This window comes from Schistocerca americana, chromosome 10, assembly GCF_021461395.2.
Source record: "Schistocerca americana isolate TAMUIC-IGC-003095 chromosome 10, iqSchAmer2.1, whole genome shotgun sequence".
In the NCBI taxonomy this organism is placed as follows: Eukaryota; Metazoa; Arthropoda; class Insecta; order Orthoptera; family Acrididae; genus Schistocerca; species Schistocerca americana.
In genome coordinates this window covers 54,657,947-54,679,054 of record NC_060128.1, presented here as the reverse complement: position 1 = coordinate 54,679,054, position 21,108 = coordinate 54,657,947, and the positions used below count along the sequence as shown (strand labels likewise).

The window sequence follows — 21,108 nt, the reverse complement described above, 5'->3', positions numbered from 1 at the left end:
TGGAAGAGGACGTAGATGAATATGAGATGGGAGATACGATACTGCGTGAAGAATTTCGCAGAGCACGGAAAGACCTAAGTCGAAACAATGCCCTGGGAGTAGAAATGGCTCTGAGCACTATGGGACTCAACTGCTGTGGTCATAAGTCCCCTAGAACTTAGAACTACTTAAACCTAACTAACCTAAGGACAGCACACAACACCCAGCCATCACGAGGCAGAGAAAATCCCTGACCCCGCCGGGAATCGAACCCGGGAACGCGGGCGTGGGAAGCGAGAACGCTACCGCACGACCACGAGATGCGGGCCCCTGGGAGTAGACAACATTCCATTAGAACTACTGATAGCCTTGTGAGAACCAGCCATGAACAAACTCTTCCATCGGGTGGGCAAGATGTGTGATACAGGCGAAATACCCTCAATCTTCAACAAGAATATTATAATTCCAATCCCAAAGAAAGCAGGTGTTGACAGGTGTGAAAAGTATCAACTACCAGTTTAATAAGTCACGGCTGCAAAATACTAACATGGATTCTTTACAGACGAATAGAAAAACTGGTACAAGTCGACCTAGGTGCAAATCAGTTTGGATTCCGTAGAAATGATGGAACACGTCAGGCAATACTGACCCAACGACTTTATCTTAGAAGATAGATTAAGGAAAGGCAAACCTACATTTGTAGACTTAGAGAGAGCTTTTGACAATATTGACTGGAACACTCTTTCAAATTCTGAAGACGGGAAGGGTCAAATACAGGGGGCGAAAGGCTATTTACAATTTGTACAGAAATCGGACGGCAGTTATAAGAGTCGAGGGACACGAAAGGGAAGTAATGGTTGAGAAGGGAGTGAGACGGAATGTAGCCTATTCCCGTGTTATTCAATCCGTACACTGAACAAGCAGTAAATGAAACCAAAGAAAAAATTGGAGTAGGAATTAAAATCCAGGGAGAAGAAAAAAAAAAAACCTTGAAGTTTGCCGATGACATTTTAATTCTGTCACAGACAGCAAAGGACATGGAAGAACAGTTGAACTGAATGGACAGCGTCTTGAAAGGAGGCTATAAGATGAGCAACAAAAGCAAAACGAAGATAATGGAATGTAGTCGAATTAAATCAGGCGTTGGTGAGGGAATTAGGTGAGGAAGTGAGACACTTAAAGTAGTAGATGGGTTTTGCTATTTGGGGAGCAAAATAACTGAGGGTGATCGAAGTAGAGAGGATATAAAATGTAGACTGGTAATGGCAAGAAAAGCGTGTCTGAAGAAGAGAAATTTCTCAACATCGAGTATAGATTAAAGTGTCAGGAAGTCTTTATCTGAAAGTATTTGTATGGAGTGTAGCCATGTACTGATGGGAAACATCGCCGATAAACATTTTAGACAAGAAGAACTTTCGAAATGTGGTTCTACAGAAGAATGCTGAAGATTAGATGGGTAGATCACATAACTAATGAGGAAATACTGAATAGAATTGGGGTGAAGAGGAATTTGTGGCACAACTTGACCAGAAGAAGGGATCGGTTGGTAGGACACGTTCTGAGGCATCATTAGTTCACCAATTTAGTATTGTTGGCAGGGGGGGAGGGCGCGCGTGTAGAGGACAGAAATCGTAGAGGGAGACCAAGGGATGAATACACTGAGCAGATGCAGAAGGATGTAGGTTGCAGCAATTACTCTGAGGTGAAGAGGCATGCACAGGATGGAGTAGCATGGAAAGCTGCATCAAACCTGTCTATCGACTGAAGACCACAACACAACATATCAAAGCACTCCATAAATAGCGTTGAAGACAGGCAAATACATTTAACAACTATTTTATTTATTGTCACGCTTAACTTCATCACAAATATTGCCGGCCATATGTTTCAATGAATAAATAACCATTCAGATAACGTACCTTCATTTGTTTGTACAATCACAAATTGATGCTTGTAAATAGACAAATCAAAGACTGCTGCTTGCGTCAATAACATTTTTTATTGAGATCCAAGACGTATTTCGAGAGCCTGCAACCTGACCCTTAGACGGATACAGCGACTTTCATGTGCGTAATTTTGTTTGCTGGAGCTATCCGTCTGCTTTGTGTTTTATTCCGAACGAGCTGAATACTACGTTGTAGTAACATATAAAACACACGCACCATATACGAGGGTTGGAACTTAAATACTGGCAACTATTTATTCACAACCGATACATAAGAGTTACATGTTTGCACCTGTTACTGTCCTTCAAAGTAGTCACCAGCGTTGTGTAGAACTCGTTGCCATCGATGTGGAAGGCGTAGTATACCGTTAGCAGAGCCTGTTCTGATGATGGTGCGGCCTAAAGTTACGGTGATTCTCGTGTACGACTGTGATGGTGTTGTCCTAACGCATTACGTTCCTCCACGGCAGACCGTCAGTGCACAGTATTACTGTTCGTTTTTGGAGCACCACCTGCGGCCAGCTCTGCGAAACAAGCGGCGACACTTTCTGCGCAACCCAGCCATCATTTTGCTGTGGCTGCTCTACTTATGGGACTGGGAAGTACTATACAATCCACCACACTCCCAGGACCTAGGTCCTTGTGACTGACCAGATTCCGAAGATGAAGGAACCACTTCGTAGCATTCGATTCCGAACTGTTCCAGAGATTCGACAGGCAGTAGGACGCTCCATTCGCACCAACAGAATACAAAACGCTGGTGACTACTTTGACGAACAGTAAGAGGTGCAAACATGTAACTCTTTTGTGTCTGTTGTGAATAAATAGTTGCACTATAAGTTCCAACCCTCGTATATTACCACTGACTGTACAGTGTTTCCTTTTTTTGTATGTACTCAGTGGTACAGTCTGTGAGTATATAATGACGTCCTGCAGTATGCAGTTCATTCAGAATAAAGCAAAGCAAACTAATACCATCAGTAAACAAAATTGTGCATATGAAAACCATTGTATCCGACTGGGGATGAGGGTACAGTCTCTTGAGGCAACTGTCGTAATTTGTCTTATGCCAAACCATCGCAGATTAAGAGAAGTCCTCCTCGAATGAAGTAGATAATGTTAAATCTTATGTACACAAGTCCCCATCCTGGAACACCGCGATGAATGAACATAACGTTTGGATGCGGCACTACGTTTGTCCATTCAATCATACGTCGTGTTCTGTAAATACCATCGTGAAGGAGGGCGCCTACAGGGATATGGAAAAAGTGGCTGTTTCGATAACGGGCCATCATCCTATTATTTCCATCGAATATACGGCTGAAGTTGCCTCACTGTATGTCACAGGGTATAAATATTTTTTTAACATATAGAATGTATAGACACTATTAGTTAAGTATATTCTACATATGATCAGCCATTACCAAGTTTGATATGGCGTTCTTCCTCAACCACACAAACACTAATATTGGAAACAATAATATTTATTGATATACAATTAATATTACCGTTAACGTCGTACTTAACATAAAATAAAATATAGCGACCCGTCAGCTGTTGCATCATTACGACACTGGCTAATCCAACACAGCGGCTGTGGACCTGTGTTTTTTTTTTCGGTGGGAAATATCGATAACGATAGTCAGCGAATGTGCCGAGTATCAGTAGCTGGCTTCCGACGCACAGGTCAAGGAACTTTTCAAGTGTCGCACTGAGTTAAGGCGTAGTCCAAGAGCTCCACCAGTCTTTTGGGATATAGTTATTGTGATTCACCGTTTACGAACTCTATTAACACAACAACTTAGGGTCAAGCCCGCTCTCAGGCGTTACTGACATAGCTACGCGAACACACACACGATTAAAGGCTAGTAGATTGGCTCATTCCACGTCATTGCCGCGTGTTTTACAAATTATATGTAAACACCAGCTCAATAGTTTTCTAAGAGACAAATATTACAGGTGTGGACAACATACCTGAACACCACTGAACCCTGAGTGTGACCGAGGTATAACAAGGTCTGGCGTCTGAGTTCAACTTTCTGTGTCAATTCTCTACAGTTGTGTGCGTAATTTTGCAAGACACACACACACACACACACACACACACACACACACACACACACACACACACACACCCCAACAACAAATTCCTGCCACTTTTATTCGAGGTGGAGGACAGGGTGGGGGTGTCAGACGTTCTCTGGAAACAGCCTTCGAATGTTTACACCCAAACATTCTTTTGACGTACTATCAGGAACATAGGGCAACACTATCCTCGCCGGCCGCGGTGGTCTCGCGGTTCTAGGCGCGCAGTCCGGAACCACGCGACTGCTACGGTCGCAGGTTCGAATCCTGCCTCGGGCATGGATGTGTGTGATGTCCTTAGGTTTGTTAGGTTTAAGTAGTTCTAAGTTCTAGGGGACTGATGACCACAGCTGTTAAGTCCCACAGTGCTCAGAGCCATTTGAACCAACACTAACCTTAACAAATTGAAGTTGTGAGCATCTCTCTTCCATCTCAATATGAACAACATGCTGCAAACTACATAATCGTTTAGTGCACAGTTACAAATGTAATTAATTGTGCGTACCAAGTTCGACAAATGCTGCTGCCACTATTTTCTGAGCTTTGAGGAAACGGGCGGAAAAACGCACTTACTGAATGTCTTGCTTATATGTAAAAAGTGACACATGAGCACTGTGTCCTCGTTTTTCTGCTACCTAGGTAGCACTAAAGCAAAGAAACTCGCAGAGCAGATGTAATAGAAAGTACATTCCCATTCACACAAAGTTTAAATTTAAATTAATTTTATACATGAACCGAAGTACGCCAAAACTAAAACTTGCCTTTGCACATGGTCGCAGAAATCCTGTCTATCGCGTTATGTGAAAAGAAAATCGAGATGCGGCAATTTATTAAATGGCTCTTAATTCCCCAGCTATACAATAACATTCATAATTAAACTCCCACTGCGATAACAATACGTAAGACTTCATGCAGGGATCCCTTTAACAATAAATTAAGGGGCTTACTTTGCGCTAATCTCAGGAATCTCTTTTTCAACAGGCAAAAATATTAATGGAAAGGGTGTTTTTTGTGGTGGACAGGTCACCTTATGTTTTAGCTGAGGCCCTTGTGGGAACTTCCAGAGACCAATGAAGTTTGAAAGCTATGGAAGACAATAAGATACTTTCACTTGTCATTTACGAACATAAACAGTCCAGAAGTGTTATTTTATTCATAGCTATAATTTTCAGAAACTGTAGTATTAATCTTTCAGGATAAATTTCGTGATCAATTGCAACTATATTTTATCATGCTTTACCAGTTTCGACAAATTAATTTGATCTTCAGAAGCTTAGTTTAGCAGACAGTCAATGACCTCTTCATAAAAGGCACACACACCATGGCATTATCCTTCTATGAAGAAGGAAACTAAGCTTCTGTAGGCAACAAATTAATTTGTCGAAACCAGTAAAGCATAATAAAATTTATTTACAAATGATGACAAACTTACATTTAAAGTCTACAAGCGCTCAGTTTTGTTAGTCTACACGAGACAAAACTCACAATTCATCGATATACTAAGATAAACAATGTTTAGAAGTAAGATTCAAGAATAATATCACCAGAGAAGCCGCATATCCATTTAAAACCATTATCACGAATTCACTGCATTTTTCTAGGACAATTACTGAATCTAGATTTTGTGAAAGCCTAAATGAAAATCGCTTTGCAGCATATATTATTATCACTGAAAGTAGGCTTTGTAAATTGACAACCCACGATACGAAATGCTCATGAGCTCTATTTAAAAGACGTCTTGGGCGAGAGAGAAAGAACTGACATGTTTGACCTACATTGGCAAGTAAGACTATACTTACAACATATTCTCGGACGGTGTTGTGGAAAATTTGCTCTCTTGCATCGGGATCATCTTCCATCTTCACCCACTCATCAATATCTTCAACAAAACAGCCTTCACTTTCGGCAGCCACATTTTGCTCTCTACCAAAGTTCTAATAACTGGGCGTTCACCGAGGGAATTTTGCAGCGCAAACACTCAGGCTCGAAGCTAATCGAATACACTTCATTTTGGAGCCACCTGACTGTAAACCGCTAGCCTGCTCACAGTTGCCGCGACACAAACAACTCGCACAGACTGACTGTAAGCGACAACACAGAAGTGTGACGCTACCTCTTCGGCTTTCTTTGGAGCACTGATGCTCAGCTGTAAGTTACGTTCAAGAACTCCGTGCTAGTAACCGATGCACTGCTGCAAACATAAGTGCAATGACGGTGACAGGAAATGCATTGATTAATTAAGTTCTTCAAGGCTCTTTCCGAAACAATAAACTTCATAATGATACATTAACAGATATCGACACTGTTGCCTAGTTTGTGAGCGAGTTGAAAACATGAATGGGAAAGCATTATCGATCAGCTGACTGGATTTTAATACGATTGTGGGTTGGCAGAACAAATATGGACGCGGCTTTGAAAACAATCGAGTGTAGTCGAAGAGAAGTATTTGTTTATGCAATTTGTCAGACGTGTTGTGGCAAGTAAACTGTGTGTGTAATACAGCAACGCCAAGCTGATTACGTGAGTTCAGTTTTGTAGCATTAATTTTCATATTGATACGCACTATAAGTGATTTTGGATTCTACCCTAAGTTTATTGTGGCTGCCACATTTCGTTTACGGAAATGGATAACCTAAATTCATAATTTGGCAGTAGGTAGTTACGTGTCATAGGTCATTAGGTAGTTATGTGGTCTGCTGATCATATGCGGTATGAAAATCACAGCATGGAATATGTCTTTTTTGCCATTTCGTTAGAATTCATGTATTACTGCGTGCTTGTTAATAGATGACTGCTTTCTCGTCGCACCATTGTTCTCGTTTTCTATGCATATTAAAGAAATTTAAGCAAGAAACATCTCACTGACGTAGTTTTTATGGGATATTATGTAATTAACTTTATCAAGGAAGATGAAGGAGTAGAACTGCTTTTTTGAGAGAATTGCATTTCCATCAAAGTAATGTTGCATTTATTTTATTTATTTATTTAGCATCCATGTCATCGTACAAACGATATTGGACTTGTCATACATAGAAATTAACAATATAGAAGATACAAAATGAAATTGTCTACAATTGGATTTTTCATACACAGAAATTAAAATATATAAAGTATAAAATGAAATTGTCTATAATAAATGACAGCAAACTTACAGTTCCTTTCCACATGAATGGTTTATAGTAATTTGTTTCTCAGTAACAATATATAACTAGTTCTATAGATAGTAAAGTATAATAAAAGCTGAAACAAACAAAGATAGAAAATTTTGGAGGTTAGTTTGTGAAGTCAGTTTCTTGGTCTTCATGATATTCATTTATTGAGTAGCAATATTTATCAATTAAAAATTTTCAAAGTTCCAATTTAATATTTGTATTGTCCTTTAAATCTTTAATGTACTGAGGCAGTGCATTATAGAGCTTAATGCCCATGTGGCTTACATGCTTCTGAGTTCGTGTTCTTCTTACTTGTTCTATGTGGAGATCATTCTTGTTCCTTGTGTTATAGTTGTGACAGTCTGCATTTGTGTGGAGATTGCTTAGATTAGCTTTGGTTAGGGGTATACATTTAAGTATATAGACTGATGGCAGAGTAAGTATTCCTAACTTTTTGAAAAGAGGTATGCAGTGAGCTTGTGTTGGACTGTGGGTAATTATTCGAACAGCCCATTTTTGTAAGATCAAAAGTCTTTCAAATTAGATTTTGAGCTGGCCCAGAACACTATTCCAAATGAGGCAACAGAATGAAAGTATCCAAAGTATGCCATTCTGATGCCTTCTAGAGTGCAAACATTTGCAATAACTCTCAGTGCAAAGCAGGCTGAGTTAAGTCTGTGTGTAAGAAATTTTACATGGTGTTTCTAATTCATAGCTTCATCTATATGCATTCCTAACACTTTTGCAAAGTGCACTCTCTCTATTAGTCTGTCATCCAGTTCTAGATTAATGTCTTCATCCGGAATCATTTTACCAAACTGTATGTAATTTGTTTTCTTTGCATTGAGTGTAAGTTTATTTGCACTGAACCAAGACTCAATACTTTTTAGGATTTTGTCAGTAGTTGACTGTAACGAGTTTTTAAAGTCGCTCACTGTCAGACTTGTCATCTGCATATAGTACAATTTTGGCTGTATCATATTGTAACTGTAAATCATTGACATATATGAGAAAGAGTAGTGGCCCTAAGATGCTGCCATAGGGTTCTCCTAAAGGAACTTCTTTTGCTTCTGAAACTAACGTTATTTTTTGATATGAATTTACAGTGGTGAGCTCTACAATCTGAGATCTGTTTTTGAGATATGACTCAAACTACATTTTAACTCTTCCTCTAATACCTACTGCTTCCAGCTTCTCAAGGAGCATTTCATGGCAGACCGTATCGAAAGCTTTCGATAGATGTAAATTGATTCCTACTACACTTTTTTTTTTCTCCAAATTTTTAATTATTTCTTGGGTGTAGTCTATGACTGCAGTTTCTGTGCTTCATTTTGCACGAAAACCATGTTGATTACTATTCTAAAATTTATCATTGTCTAGGTAACCAGTGACTCTCAATTTCACCAGTTTCTTTAATATTTTGGAGGAAGCAGGAAGAAGTGATATGGGATGGTAGTTTTCTATTTTATGTCTGTCTCTATTTTTAAATAGTGGCCTCACTTTTGAGATCTTCAGTCACTGAGGAAACACACCTTCACTAAAGGATAAATTTGCATTATGTGTTAAAGATTTTGCAATCTGCACTGCAGTCCTTATTATGATTGCAACTGGTACTTCATCAGCACCTGCTGCCATTTTGGTTTTAAGCTTCTAATTACTTCCTGTTCATTTGTTGAAGGAATATTCATGCTGCAGGCAACCCTTGGAGCATGTATTATTTTTTGTTTTGTGAAGTTAAGTTTAATGAATGCGGTACATTTAAAAAATAGTTATTAATATAGTTTGCCATTTCCTTCTTTTCTATATTGCAATTTTCACTGCTTTTGAGTATTATTTCTTTCTCTTCTCCCAAGGTAGTAGTTTCATTCCTCACAATGTCTCATATAGTTTGTGGTTTGTTGTCTGAGTTACTGATGTCATTATATAGCAACTTTGACTTTACCATTGCCTTTCAGTATATTTTTCTGTACGTTTTTACATATTCCAGAAACTGTGGATCTGAGCAAGTTTTAATTTCTTGGTTCAGTCTTTTCATGGTTACACTGGAAGTCCTAAAGCCTGTAGTTATCGAAGGTTTGTGTGCTTTTTGTTCTGAAGACTTGGACCTCACTAACTTCTTAGGGAAACACATTTCAAAATGCGACATGAATACAGAAGAAAAGGTGTTAAATGCATTATTTGCACTTGATTCTAATCTCACATCTGTCCCGTTTTCATTGGTTAGACAGTTAACAAAATGTGTGCAGTTTTCTTTAGAAAAAATTCTTTTATAAGTGTGGCAAGATGTTTTTTTTTTTCACAGGCATTGGGGGAATGGATCAGATAAACCAAGATCAGTGTTATTAACCTCCTCTTCATTGGAATCTTTGTTAGAGAACATATTATCTATGAGGGTCTGTGATGTGTGTGTTATTTGGGTAGGACCTATTACATGGGGTAACATGTTAAAACTCTGTACAATATTCATACATTTATCTTTAACCATATTATTGCACGTAAGATTTATGTTAAAATCCCCACAAAGAAGCACAGAAGCTTTTTCATTGTACCCAATGTTTAACATAATTTCTAGTTTTGAAAAAAAATTATCTATATCTCCACATGGTGACCTCTACATAATCATTACTATCATTTTCCTTTGCTTACCATACAACACAATAGCAGCTGCTTCAAAATGCTTTTCTAAACTTAACTTTTCAATATCGCATCTCCTTTTGAATTTTATCTCTGTTTTTGTATAAATACAGACGCCACCACTTCTGGCATTTTCCCTACAGTAAGAGCTAGCTAGTCTAAAAGGGTGTATAATGATGTTGTTTAATTCATATTCCCTACACCAATGCTCCGAAAGACACAAGCACTCAATGTTAAAATCATCTAAAAACTGCTAGTTCAATGTATTTATTTCTTAAAGACTGAATATTTTGGTTCATAACTTGAAAAGAATTTGAATGGAGCCTAGATTTAGTTACACTTACAGTTGGTTTTATCGAACTGGTCGTAGAGAAGTTGGTTGTCTGCACATTTGTTGAAAGTTCTATACTGCAACTTTTCCTGTTCTGGGGTAGAAAAAAATCCTGGTTCATTCTTGAAGGTCGTTTTGGTCTTAAGCTCCTCAGATTTTATGTGAAGCGTTTTTAAGTGTTGTTGCTGCCAGCTCTCCAGGCAAACTTTGATCTAGTGGTGGTGTTGCACACCTGTTCATAGCAGAGTTTGGCTCTTGAGGCGCAGTGTGAACTTTGATAACATTTGCTTCCCTATATCTGTGCTGTTACATTGTGAAATGCACATCATTGCAGACTTTTTCTGCTATGACAGCTGAAATAGTAATACATTGCTTAGCAAATCCCTTGCCGTGCTTAGCCTTTCATGGTTGATCGGATACATATGCCAACTAATGTAACTAGGTTGGCAGCCCTGCAGCCAGGCGAGTAGTGCGAGTTTTGGTGTTCTCATAAAGATAAGTCATTTTAGATTATAAAAACATATAGTTTAGTACTGATTACGGGGTAAATAGGTGTATTAGTGTGCCTTTAAAGCATACCATTAAAGGTTTCTTTTTTCTTTATGTAATATAGCAGAAAATGCGAAAAGATCGTACAGTCGTATTTTCTGTTTACGTTTTGCCACAGCAAATCTATATAATTTCGTTTAGTTGTTCTTTGCTCTCTCCAGCAATTTAACTGTAGCGTAAAGTTTAAGTTGTTGTTTCAGAAAGTTTGCACTGTTGTTTTTATTTACACGCAGTTGCGTATCGGCCACATTTGTGGAACCATATTCTTAATAAACCGTTACGTTTATCATGAGTGAAAAGTGCTCGACTTGCCGTAGACTTGATAGGTTGGGGCTTTTCTGTGATGGGTGCTGTAGTTTTTTCCATGTGGGTGACTGTAGTGGTGTGGGAATAGGGGAAGTAAATGAGACTCATCAGTGTTTTTGTAGGATTTGTAGTAGAGATAGGAAGATACTTGAACAGGAAGTAAAAATCACCACCCTTCAGGCTGAGTTAGACAAGGCCAGGGGAGATCTTGACACTTTAAGGAGGGAGAAGGGTAAAGAGAGGTGGGAAGTGGCAACAGGCAACAGGAGGAACAGGCCTAGAACTTTGTCTGACAGCTTCATGGTGGATGTGGAAAATAGATTTGACCTGTCGCTTCAGTTAGAAGCTGGTGAGCCTCAAGCAGTTGCAGGTGTAGACAGGGCACAACAAACTGTCAGCAGCAAATTGAAAAGTAAGAATGTAAGGAAATCAGTAAAGAGAAAGAAAGTGTTGTTGTTAGGTAGTTCCCATGGAAGAGGTGTTGTCCAACTTTTGCAGGATAAACTAGGATCAGAATACCAGGTCACCAATTTTTTTAAACCTAGATCTGGTCTGGAGCACGTGACAGAGGGTTTAGGATCACTTTGCAAGACACTGTGGTTATAGTGGGTGGGGCAGGTAATAGTATTGACAGAGATCGTGGGTACAGTATAGAGTGTGACCTAGCAACGATTGCATCAGCATCAAAGCATACTAGTGTTGAGTTTGTATCTGTTCTTGGGCACCATGGCTGACCTCATTTGAACTCTTCTGTCAAGAGAGCTAATTTGGAGTTGGAACGGCTGCTTATGTCGGGTGCAGGGTCACACACTGGTGTGGTTCCTGTTGATTCTCTCAATAGGTGGGATTATACCAGGCATGGCCTTCACCTCAACAGGAAGGGGGAGGGTAAATTAGCTGGGCAAATAGCAGGAAAGTTAAAGGGGGGAGGCACTGTCATGAGTGGTAAAATACCAGTGGTTATAGGGTTCAGAAAAGACCCTTTTTTAGGGTAGGGAGGACAGAAAGAAAGCAAATTTTAAGAGAGGTTAGAACTGAGACAAACCTTAAGTTTGAGAAAGAAATCAAAAAACATAATTCCAGCTTATTACATCAGCATAAACAGCTATTGGTTAAGAATTTTCAACAGTCAGCAGATATTTCAACTGTACTCAGTTTCAACTCAGTCAATGTGAAATGCCAGCTATCTTTTTTGCATCAAAATATTTGAGGACTGAGAAATAAAATTAATGAATCAATTATCTGCATAGATGAATTAGAGTCTTCAAACCCAGCTGACATAATCTGCCTCTCTGAACATCATGTGACCACTGGTATAGAACTTTTAAGTGTTACAGGGTTTAGGTTAGCATCTCACTTTTGTAGATCAGAAATAGAGAAAGGAGGAGTTGCCACATTCATTTGGAACTGTCATAAATTTAAGAACATAGACATTCATAAATTTTGCCTAGAACAGCATATGGAAGCATGTGCAACAGAATTAGAATTTCACAAAAAATCCTTCATAATATTAAGTGTATATCGAGCACCTGCAGGTAACTTTAATCTGTTTGTAAACCACCTTGAAGCTGTACTGGCCCATTTAACAACCAAAAATAAAGAAATAGTGGTTGCTAGTGATTTCAATGTAGATTTCCTCAAAGACTCTCCCAGTGAGAACTTATTTGAGTTAATAACACTATCATTCAACTTAATTCCCACTGTAAAGTTCCCCACCAGGAGAAACAGGTACTGATAATATCTTTATAGAAAAGTCCTGTGAACAAAATTATGTTACAAAACCAATAGTCAATGGCCTCTCAGATGCAGTTCCTTCTGTTAAATGTTAATACTGAACAGGATATAAAATCTGTTAAATCTGAGCTCAGGAGGGTAATCAATAAGCCAAAAATTGATTATTTTAGGACAGTCCTCAGAGACATTCACTGCACTAATGTTTACAGTGCTCATGGCATGAATGAAAAATATAACACTTTTGCTAATAAAGTGGTTACCTTATTTGAACACTGTTTTCCCCCAAAACTAACGAAGGTTAGAGCAAAGCCTACAAAGAAGCCATGGATTACTCAAGGAATAGGGGTATCTTGTAAAACAAAAAGAAAACTGTATGTGTCAATCCAAAACAGTTCTGATGTTGATGCTATAGCACATTACAAGAAATACTGCAAAATATTAAAGACTGTAATACGGATGTCAAAGCAAATATATTACAAGGAAAAGATAGTCATATCAGATAACAAAATAAGACAATATGGGATATAGTGAAGGAGGAGACCGGTAGAGCCAGACATGAAGAGGAACAAATAGCATTAAGAGTAAATGATACATTGGTGACAGATGTGTATAGTGTTGCAGAACTTTTTAATAAACATTTTATAACTGTTACCGAAAAGATGGGGTTGTCAGGTTCGGTAGGTGCTGCTATGGAATACCTCAGACCAGAAATTTCAAGCAACTTCCATAATATGAATTTGACCCTCACTACCCCAACAGAAATAATGTCCATCATAAAATCTTTAAAATCAAAAACATCCAGTGGGTATGATGAAATATCAACAAAGTTAATTAAAGAATGTGATTCTGAGTTAAGTAACATATTAAGCTATCTGTGCAACCAGTCGTTTATCAGTGGAATATTTCCTGAATGGTTGAAATATGCTGAAGTTAAGCCACTGTTTAAGAAGGGAGATAAAGAAACAGCATCAAATTTTCGTCCAATTTCACTCTTGCCACCATTCTCAAAAATTTTCGAAAAAGTAGTGTACAATCGGCTCTATAACCATCTTATCTCAAATAACATACTATCAAAGTCACAACTCGAATTTATATAGGTTTCTGAAATTGAGAAGGCTATCTACATTTACAGTGAAAAATTGCTTAATTCATTAGACAAAAAATTGCAGGCAACTGGTATATTTTGTGATCGGTCAAAGGCATTTGACTATGTAAATCACAATATCCTTTTAAGTAAATTAGAGTATTATAGTGTAACAGGAAATACTGCAAAATGTTTCAAATCTTATATCTCTGGCAGGAAACAATGGGTGTTATTAGGAAAGAGACAAGTATTAAGCTATCAGGCATCATCCAGCTTGGAGCTAATTACATGTGGGGTACTACAAGGTTTCATTTTAGGGCCCTTACCTTTTTTTGTGTATATCAATGACCTTTCATCAGTAACATTACCAGATGCCAAGTTCGTTTTGTTTGCCGATGATACAAACATTGCAATAAATAGCAAATCAAGTATAGTCTTAGAAAGATCTGCTAATAAAATGTTAATCATTGGTTCCTAGCCAATTCTTTGTCACTAAACTTTGAAAAAACACACTACATGCAGTTCAGAACTTGTAAGGGGTGTCCTACGAGTATATGCCTAACATACGACGACAAGGAGATAGAAGAAGTGGAAAGTGTTAAATTCTTTGGCTTATAGCTTGATAATAAATTCAACTGAGAGGTGCACACCACAGAACTGCTGAAGCATCTTAACAAATCTCTATTTGCAATGTGAATTCTCAGACATAGGGGATATAAAGGTGAAAAAGCTGGTATACTATGCTTACTTTCATTCCATAATGCCATATGGGATTATTTTTTGGGGTAATTCATCAAGTCAAGGTAAAGTTTTCTGCACACGAAAAAGTGCAGTAAGATTTATATGTGGTGTGAACTCAAGAAAATCCTGCAGAGGCTGTTTGGGAAACTAGGGATACTAACTACTGCTTCCCAATATATTTATTCCTTAATGAAATTTGTCATTAAAAATATATCACTTTTTCAAACCAACAGCTCAATTCATGGAATCAGTACTAGAAATAAGAATAATCTTCACAAGGATTTAAAGTCACTTAGTCTTGTACAAAAAGGTGTGCATTATTCAGGAACACACATTTTCAATAACTTGCCAGCAGCCATAAAAAGCTTAACAACCAATGAAATTCTGTTTAAGAGAAGCATAAAGGACTTATTGGTGGCCAACTCCTTCTACTCCATTGATGAATTTCACAGTAGAACCAACTGGTGTGTGTGTGTGTGTGTGTGTGTGTGTGTGTGTGTGTGTGTAATTAGCTTATCTGTTTCAGTTGTAAATATTTGTCATGTATTATTGTTTTTATGACATGTTCTGCATCCTGGAGGACCTCCTCATTACGAATCAATTGGAATGAAAGTAAACCTAATCTAATCTAATCACAGTTTTGAGCATTGGGTTGTCTGTGTCCCATATCTATCCGGCAATGCCATGCAGTGGGGAGCTTGTGTAACTTGAAGAAATATACAAGGGGCCGTAGACTGGATAAATAGCTAGTGTGACTTACATGTGAGGCAGTGTGTATTTATAGCTGCCACCGTGCTTATGTTTCGGATTATTATCCTGCCTATTAAATAATGTTTAAAATTAGTAATTGTGTTTCCTTACACACTAAGATATTGCTTTGAAACATTGCCGTGTTTTTTGTTGTTATGGTCTTCAGTTAGAAGACTGGTTTGATGCAGCTCTTACGTGTTAGTCCATTCTGTGCAAACATCTCCATCTCTACATAAGTATTGCAACCTACATTCATTTGAAGCTGCTTACTGTATTCATCCCATGATCTTCCTCCAATTTTTACTCCCCACACTTCTCTGCATTGTCAAATTGAAAAGTCCGTGATGTCTCAGGATCGGGTCCATCGAGATAGCCGAGTTGTCAGTGTGACGGACAGTCGTGCCGAGGGCCCGGGTTCGATTCCCGGCTGGGTAGGAGATTTTCTCCGCTCGGGGACTGGGTGTCGTGTGGTCTTCATCGTCGTCATCTCGTCTGCACAGACACGCAAGTCTCCGAAGTGACGTCAGCTCGAAAGACTTGCACCGGGCGACCGGTCTACCCGATGGGAGGCCCTAGCCACACGGCATTTCCATTTCCAGATCTGCAGTGTCAAGAGTATGCCGAGAATACCAAATTTCGAGCATTACCTCTTGCCACAGTTGTCAGTGCTAATAGACCAGTAACACCGCGTGAAAGAAACGCAGAAAATAATGTGAAACATACTATGAACGTATCCGTTAGACAGTGCTTCGACATTAGGCTTCTGTGGTCTTAATGGCAACAGACGACAGACGCGAGTGCCTTTGCTAACAGTACGAAATAGCCTGCAGCAATTACATTAGTTGGGATATATGTCTGATCGACCAGGAAAGGCTTAAATAAGGCTAGGGATTTGCTAAGCAATGTATTACCAGGTTTTTTACTGTCACATTTGATGGCTTCATTAACTGACAACCTAACAAATTCTTTGGGCTAAGCCACAGAGTAGTGTGTCACCACAACCAGTTTTTTTTTTTTCACATTTGGTAGCTTTGGCAAGTAACAATAAAACTGTGAATATATCCACAGAAAAGTGACACGACAGCGGCTGTCAATATTACGTCACAGCCCGTAGCTGACGACTGGCACCGAACATTTCTCTCGATGCCGATTCGATACCTCATCCTATCTGAGTTTCGACAGTCTTCTGTTGCGCACATTTCAAAAGCTTCTATTTTACTTTTGCCTTAACTATTTATCACCCGTGTTGCTCTTTCATACAATGCTCCACTCCACACAAATACCTTCAGAAAACACTTCCTAACACTTAAATTTAAACCCATCTCCCCTAGCTTCTCATGAGTAGCTCTAGGTATCTATGGCCAAATGACTTATGTGATATAAGAGTAATAAATTGTATACACAAATCTTCCTCATACATCAGTCTGTCTGTTAGTGAAACCCGTACCATCAAAATTCCTAGAGTTACCACCGAGATGAGCCTAAACATAAGTAAAGCAGTCATTGACGTGAAGATTCTTATACGTACCACAGTGCTTTACCGGTAGTTTTTCCTTTTAGAGGTGGTATGTGGTTGCTTTTCTCTGACCTTTGAACTGATTTACCTAGACAGTTATGTGGAGATCGACAGTTTAACAGGGATTCTGAAACACCCTATTTGACATTTTTCACATTGACAAACATTGCCAGAGATGAAAGAAGTGATAAGTAACAGATAAAAATCCTAGGACTGACCAGGCATCGAATTCTAGACCTTCGGATTTGCAAGTCTGGCGCATTATCACTGCGCCACCGACTTGTTTTTTAAAAAAAAAAAAAAAAAAAAAAAAAAAAAAAAAAAAAAAAAAAAAAAAAATTATCTAGGCCTATAATATTTATAGATATTAAGAAGTGTTTTTCTCACTTTATCTAGTGTGCGTCAGATAGACTTATAGTTATATTCATACATCTCATAACATACATTATTGATTTAATGTATTGGAGACATAACAGGATTTTTACATTATTTTATATACATTTCTGAGATGTTGCTACACAATTACATACTACGGCTTTCAGTATATAGAAGTAAATGAATAATTTGAAATGAAGGAAACTCCTGCTTGAAAGATCAACAATGTAGGAAAAGATAGATTGTTGCTTACCATAAAGATGATACATTAAGCAGCACGCAGGCACACTCACAGCCACAGCCTCCATCAGGTAGATAAATGCAAACGTACACCATTCACTCACACAAACAACTCTGGCAGCTCAGACCAGAATGTGTCTTATGTACAAGTGTCTTTTAGTTGTGCCTATCTGCAACTTAATGTCCCATATTTACAGTAAGTAGCAATCTGTCTTTTCCTATATTCTAAATATACAATTCCCTTGTTCAAACTGTAAAACTGTCATCAAACAATTCTTCAATAGAATAGTAACACTTTTCCATCAGACAGGTATAGAGTAATTTTTTCATTGATGCTGCTGCCTTTTATTTTACTGTAAATTTTTAATACTGTATACTACAGTGTTCGGGCAGAGAGTCTTAAATGGTATGTCAGGAGTTTAAAATTCTCTCTGTGGTGAGTGCTGTAGATGTAGTCAAAATGGAAAGAGTCAAGTGCATTATACGCACAAACAGAGTTGACACTCGGTGCGGTGTCTGATGGGAGTGACTGTATACTGGAAATGCTTTTACAGTCACTCCCAGCAGCCACCGTGCCGAGTGTTGACTCAGTTTGCGGAACAATATGTTTATTTCTATGTGAGAATGACAGTACCTCGTTTATCTAAAGGGAAGGAACAGATAGTATTTTTAGATTTTTTTAAAGTGGCCCACAAGATGCCCTGTGTTTGGCAACACACATTCCTTACTGGGAGTGTCACGACATTTGCCGAATTTCCCCAGAAGGTTATGCCGTAATGAATGACTTAAAGCGAAAGCGATAGACTATCTCTCTGATGTCTGTGCTTGTGGCGCCTGACATAATATACATTGCAAAAGCTTGTCGTTAATTTGTTTGCTAAGAAGTCTGTGTGTACTTTACAATTCAATTTTTTATCGAGGTGTATGCCTGAGAACTTCACGTGGTTTGCTTCTGTGATATCCTGATCATTGCGACTTCACTTCACTTTGTTCTAACAATTTAGCTTCAAATTGTATCATTTTGGTTTTAGTTACATTTAGTTTCACCCATTTTGATGGAACTAAGATTCAAGTTTCTCTATTTATGACACTTTCTGGAATTCTTTCAGGCCATTCATTTCGTATCCTTATTATAGTCCACAGTAACTCTGTTGGTGTATGTTTCAGTTTTAGTAAGTGGAATTTGTATTTACCAGCAAACTTTATTTAATGTTAAAAAACATTGGTATGTAATACCTCAAAGTCATCTTAAAATTTTGTATTGGAAATTTATAGGAGATGTCGAGTCCCAGGCAGTCACGACAGAAAGATGCATTGACGGCCAGAGACAGTGGTGTGTGTGTGTGTGTGTGTGTGTGTGTGTGTGTGTGAGTTGTCCTTGTGTGAATGTGTGGTGTTTTTTCTACTTTAGAAGAAGGCCCTTTGGTCAAAAGCTCAAATGTGTAACAGTCTTTTTGTTCTGCCTGTGTCTGAGTAGCAATTGTCTGTGTCTGTGATGAGTAGCAATTGATTATTTTCGTAATATTGTTATTATTCTATCCTGGGTATTCCATTGGTTGATTCTCTATTGTAAATTTGAATGTTGTGTTTCACTTTTTTTTTTACTGTTTTGTTATAATTTTCTGAATTTACTATCCTAACAAATTCTCTCTGCAAATGAAAATTTAGCTTTGAAAATCCTAAGATCAAATGAAAATACAGACCTCGTTACGTTTGTGGGAAATGAGTGTGCTACGACACAGATTTTCAAAATTTGCAAACAAAATTGTTTTCTTTTGTTAATGAAAGGGTAATATTAGTCTTGAAAGAAGGCAGTTTTTTGAGATTGTGTTTTTCAAGTATATCTAAAATGATTTTTGACCATGAAGTGCTTAATCTGAAACCCTTTTCAATAATTTTTTTAGTCTGCTTATCTGAATAAACTCCTTAAATACTATTTGAACTGCATAATGATTGGGCATCTGAAGGTGGCTATAGTTTGGTAACGGAAATATTCTTCACAAAATGGGGTCAACTTGACTAGAAACCTGAAAACATACCATAAATCAGTCACTGGAAAAATCCTTCAGAAATCATCATCTCTTGACTATTGATGTTGTCCTGTATTTTTACAGTTTAATACTACCTGTAATAATAGCGAATATTTTGGGGAAGTTTGAAAGATAACCTAAGGGTTCATAGAATTGGAACCTATTATGTTCCCCATAAATGTGGGAAATATTGCATGAAACAGATGTGGCACTGTTTCTCCATGCACTGCATCAACATTATATGTAAGACTCAGCACTGACTGAGCATAACACAGTACATGAGCACATACACATTCAATTTTGAGAAAATGTCTTCTTATGTGTTTTGCAAGTTGTTTCTGGCACAACAATACTAGGGAGGTGATTGATATATGTGTGGCATTGAATCTCACGAATCACGATAGTGGTTTTGCACTCGGCACAGCATTGTGGCCTGTGTTGGAAGCAATAAGATCGGTTCGACAGCATGCTGCAATTCGTGGAACATCGTCAGACAGCTAGTGTGAGCTGCCAGTAATACAAATACTTGGCTGAGCAACAGTTAAATTGTAGAATGGTCATTGCGAGCATTCAAATATCCTCTTCAAGCAATGGGTTCAGTTGAACATACGTTACTGGATTTTGGCTTTGTCCCATGTTACAGTAATGATGTGGCATGTGACATCATATTTTCACAAACTGTGGGAACACTAACAATATTCCTTTTGTGTCTGTATTAGGTTTGGAATGCAGATTGTGGTGACAGACTGCTCTGTAGCATAGACCAAGGTCTAGGTTAGGTCGATAGGTGATAGTTCGCTTGTCAGCAGGTATCGAATGTTTCAGTTAATCCTTCTGGTCACTGTATAAGGAGGAAGACTACAAAGTACCGGCACTTCACCAGGCAGCAGAAGGAGTGTGTGCGCTTTCAGAAATTCCACGGACGCACTGCAAAGTAACGTTGTGAGAATGTCATGAAAATTTTGTTCCATTGACATACTACAAAAATCATCACTTGCATTTGCTTATTTTATTTAGTATTTGCTGCTCTTGGACAGTCACAAGTACCGGTTCATTAACAACTACAAACAAAGAATTATAAATATCCAGTTACATAAAAAAAAGGAAAATCAAAGATCCAGGTCAGTTGCTTCAGAGAAAGCTTTATGTAATTCTTCCAAAGACCTGACGAAAGCCTGTAACGATCTGTCCTGATATGTGGCGTCATCTCTGCAGTCACAACTTGGAGAGCTGCAGTGAGTAGCAGCTGTTATGCGTGTCCCACGTCCAATTTGATTCAGTTCGTGACACGTGACGTGAGGTAGATTGAACACCGGCAGTGTGGTAGTTGCGTTTTTGACATGCAAGAAGACTTTCTGGGGTGGAGATGGCCACTCGGATGTGCAGGTAGTCACAACATTGTAATTGTCGGCTAATAGGCTCACAAAAGTTTTGTGGGTCAGTTTATGAGATTTCGACCAGATTTTACAACCTCGCCGAATGATATTGTATATAGGAAGAGACTCGTTCTCCTTTCTCGTCTGCAACTAAATGGGAGCTAGCCATCTGTTTACGTGTAGTGAAGTGATGTCGCTTAGGACCGGCAGCCACTGAACAGAAGTGTACTGGATAACAATACAGGTGGCTTGTCCTAGCTGAACATGCACTAGATCAGCGT

General features: G+C 38.4%; 2 protein-coding genes across 5 annotated transcripts in view; one reads left to right on the top strand and one right to left on the bottom strand.

The window, feature by feature from the left end:
* LOC124552230 (protein Lilipod) overlaps positions 1-6,165 on the bottom strand; it is a 370,834-nt gene extending 364,669 nt beyond the window's left edge. For both annotated transcript variants that reach the window (XM_047126502.1, XM_047126503.1), the window contains exon 1: positions 5,809-6,165. In XM_047126502.1, coding sequence (XP_046982458.1) covers positions 5,809-5,868 — 60 coding nt within the window. In that variant the 5' untranslated portion in view covers positions 5,869-6,165. The remainder of the gene's footprint in view (positions 1-5,808) is intronic.
* A 204-nt stretch (positions 6,166-6,369) lies between these two features.
* LOC124552231 (pre-mRNA-splicing factor 18) overlaps positions 6,370-21,108 on the top strand; it is a 98,847-nt gene continuing 84,108 nt past the window's right edge. For 2 of the 3 annotated variants that reach the window (XM_047126504.1, XM_047126506.1), the window contains exon 1: positions 6,386-6,529. The gene's annotated coding sequence lies outside the window, so the exon portion shown is untranslated. Of the gene's footprint in view, positions 6,530-21,108 lie in introns of all 3 variants that reach the window. The other variant, XM_047126507.1, reaches the window with a different exon arrangement.